At 44.0% G+C, this 2936-nt stretch overlaps 1 protein-coding gene across 1 annotated transcript in view; it reads right to left on the bottom strand.

The window, feature by feature from the left end:
* Positions 1 to 2936, bottom strand: part of LOC102373566 (ankyrin repeat and sterile alpha motif domain-containing protein 1B) — a 628604-nt gene that overhangs the window by 157528 nt on the left and 468140 nt on the right. The window contains exon 7 of the mRNA XM_025204190.1: positions 2442 to 2932. Within this exon, the coding sequence (XP_025059975.1) occupies positions 2442 to 2932 (491 nt within the window). The remainder of the gene's footprint in view (positions 1 to 2441; positions 2933 to 2936) is intronic.

The raw sequence follows: 2936 nt of genomic DNA, 5'->3' as shown, positions 1-2936 counted from the left end.
ATAAATGCCCGGCTGATGGCCCGCGCCGGCGCGTGGACTCCTTTTGGCTCCTCCGGCCCTGCGGGAGGTAAGCAGGACCCTTTGCTGCCACGGGGGTCTCCCGGTGTCCCTGCTCCCCTGGGACACATATGATAATCAGTGATGACAAAATCTTGGAGATCTGCAGTTTTAGAAGCACTATACAAATTATGGCCAAATTGTCTTTCACTAAAGGTTTTAAATTTGACCTAATACATTTCTGAATTACATTAAAATCTGCAGCAGGGATTGAAACAGTAATTTGAGCCTATGCATCTTTCCTTCAAGAAAATCAGAACATTATGAATCACCTTGCTACTACTCTATTAAATGAGCTTTAAAGGTGATTTACAAAAAAAGTTTTAAAATTTTAATTCTTTCTGAAATACAAGGAGGTTAGGAAAGTTTATAGGTAATCCAAAAAACAGGAGTATAGAGTAACATGACTGCATCTATATAATAACAAAAAAGCACTCTATCCCCTCCTCCCAAATTAATTCACCTCAATAAAATAGAAAGGGGGAAAAAAAACTAGGGGACTGTGGCGTCGACACCTACACAGTCAAGTTGGCTGGAGGGCCGCACCCAGAGAGTGCTGGTGGATGGGACATTTTTGACCTGGAGGGATGTAGGCAGTGGGATCCCCCAGGGCTCGGTCCTTGGGCCTGCGCTGTTCAACATCTTCATCAGCGACTTGGACGAGGGGTAAAAAGCATCCTGTTCAAATCTGCAGACAACACTAAGATGTGGGGAGAAGTGGGCACACTAGAAGGGAGGAATAGGCTGCAATTGGACCTAGACAGGTTACGGGGTGGACAGATGAGAACAGGATGGGTTTCCACACTGACGAGTGCAAGGTACTACACCTGGGGAGGAAGAACCAGCAGCATACCTACAGGCTGGGGAACTCCCTTCTCATCAGTGCAAAGGCAGAAAAGGATCTTGGAGTCATTATTGATGCCAAAATGAACATGGGCTGACAGTGTGGGGAAGCGGTCAAGAAGGCCAACCGTACCTTGTTATGCATCCACAAATGCATCTCAAGCAGGTCCAATGATTCTCTCCCTCTATGTGACACTGGTCAGGCCGCAGTTGGAGTACTGCGTCCAGTTTTGGGCACCGCACTTCAGAAGGGATGTGGACAACATGGAGAGGGTTCAGAGGAAGGCCACCCGCATGATCAGGGGGCAGCAGGGCAGGCTCTACGAGGAGAGGCTAAGGGACCTGAACCTGTTCAGCCTCCACAAGAGAAGGCTGAGGGGGGATCTAGTGGCCTGTTACAAACTAGTCAGAGGGGACCAGCAGACATTGGGGGAGTCCCTGTTCCCCCGAGCACTCCCAGGAGTGACAAGGAATAACGGTCACAAGCTGGCAGAGGGTAGATTTAGACTAGATATCAGGAGGTGCTACTTCACTGTCAGGGTGGCCAGGACTTGGAACCAACTTCCAAGAGAAATGGTGCTGGCTCCTACCCTGGGGGTCTTTAAGGGGAGGCTGGATGAACAGCTTGCTGGGGTCATTTGACCCCAGTACTCTTTCCTGCCATGGCAGGGGGTCGGACTTGATGATCTGCTCAGGTCCCTTCCGACCCTACCAACTATGAAACTCCATGCTTACCATTTAATATAATGTTAAAAAAAAGTCTCAAAGTATTTTAAAAAATACTGAATTTTTTAAGTCCAATTTTGGAGCTTGAGGAAAAAATGTTAAGTGAACAATCACATATAATACCAAAACAGCCTTTTTGTGTCATGCAACCATATCCTAGCTCTCTGACATTCCAGGCCCTGTTCCCATTCTCCATTTCATTCCTGCAAGGGTCAGGAAAACACAGAGTGCTCTGTACAAGGGCTATCACCATTCAAAGGATGTGATATGATATATATATATATATATATATATATATATATATATATATAGGATTGATGGGCCAGGTACTCAACAGATTTTATTCCAACTAAAACAGTGCAAGCTATAGATTTTTTCTCTGTCACTTTCTGCTTTCCCTTGGGGATATTAATGCTGCTGTAAAGGTGGTAATGCAAATAATTAAAAAAATAGGAGAAAAAGAGCAACGATACAAATAATTTATCAGCTTTATTAGCTACAGTGGTGAAGAGATTTAGTGGGATATAATCTGAGCTTTCTTTTGAACATCACAGCAAATTACAGGTTTACTTCTGGTTGACTTCATTCCCTATGGAAACAATAGACTCCACTAAATCTGTGGTATTATGAGCAAATGCACATTCCATTTTGTGCCTGTCATACTGCTGTGTATTACCCCAGGATACCCATTCTCTGTAGATCTGTAATTGGGCAGATTCCCTTCTTTAAATTCTTCCCTCTGTAACTCTGACAACAGAACAGCTTCCTTCAAAATTCTACATGATTGTTTGTGTTTAAAGTAACCAGAAACTTACTTCTTCCCATTCTGAAGTGAAGGACGGTGTTCTTTCAGAATTTCCTTTAGAATTCTGTTGTCTTAGTGTGGCTTCACCCCAGTTACTTTGTGTTTTCTTCTCATTAGGTGGACAGGAGATAAGATTAGAGTCTGACTTTGAAACATTTTTGGATAAATGCACTTCAAGCAGTGCCTTAGGCAAAGATCGTATCCTTCCAAGTGTGCAAGCTCGCTCCACAAATCCCCCTGTAGTGATTACCCATTGCTCGCCCAGCCTTGTTGTTGTGCCAACCAATGTACGATTTTCTACTGGTTTAATTTTAGTATAAAATATGGTTCTGCTTACAACTTGTGGTTTTTTTTTCTTAACTGGGGCATCAGTGCTGTTTTCCTGTTGCATCCATGTCTGTTGCACTGTATTCTTGTTTAGGCTGCTTTTCCTTTGTGGATCATTGCACTGGTCTACTTTGCTATACAGCTGCAGTGGATTTTCAGGTGGGTCACAGGCAGCTGC

Source organism: Alligator sinensis, unplaced genomic scaffold (genome assembly GCF_000455745.1).
Source record: "Alligator sinensis unplaced genomic scaffold, ASM45574v1 scaffold154_1, whole genome shotgun sequence".
Classification (NCBI taxonomy): domain Eukaryota; kingdom Metazoa; phylum Chordata; order Crocodylia; family Alligatoridae; genus Alligator; species Alligator sinensis.
Note: the sequence above shows the minus strand (reverse complement) of the source record. Positions and strands in the feature narration are given on the sequence as shown.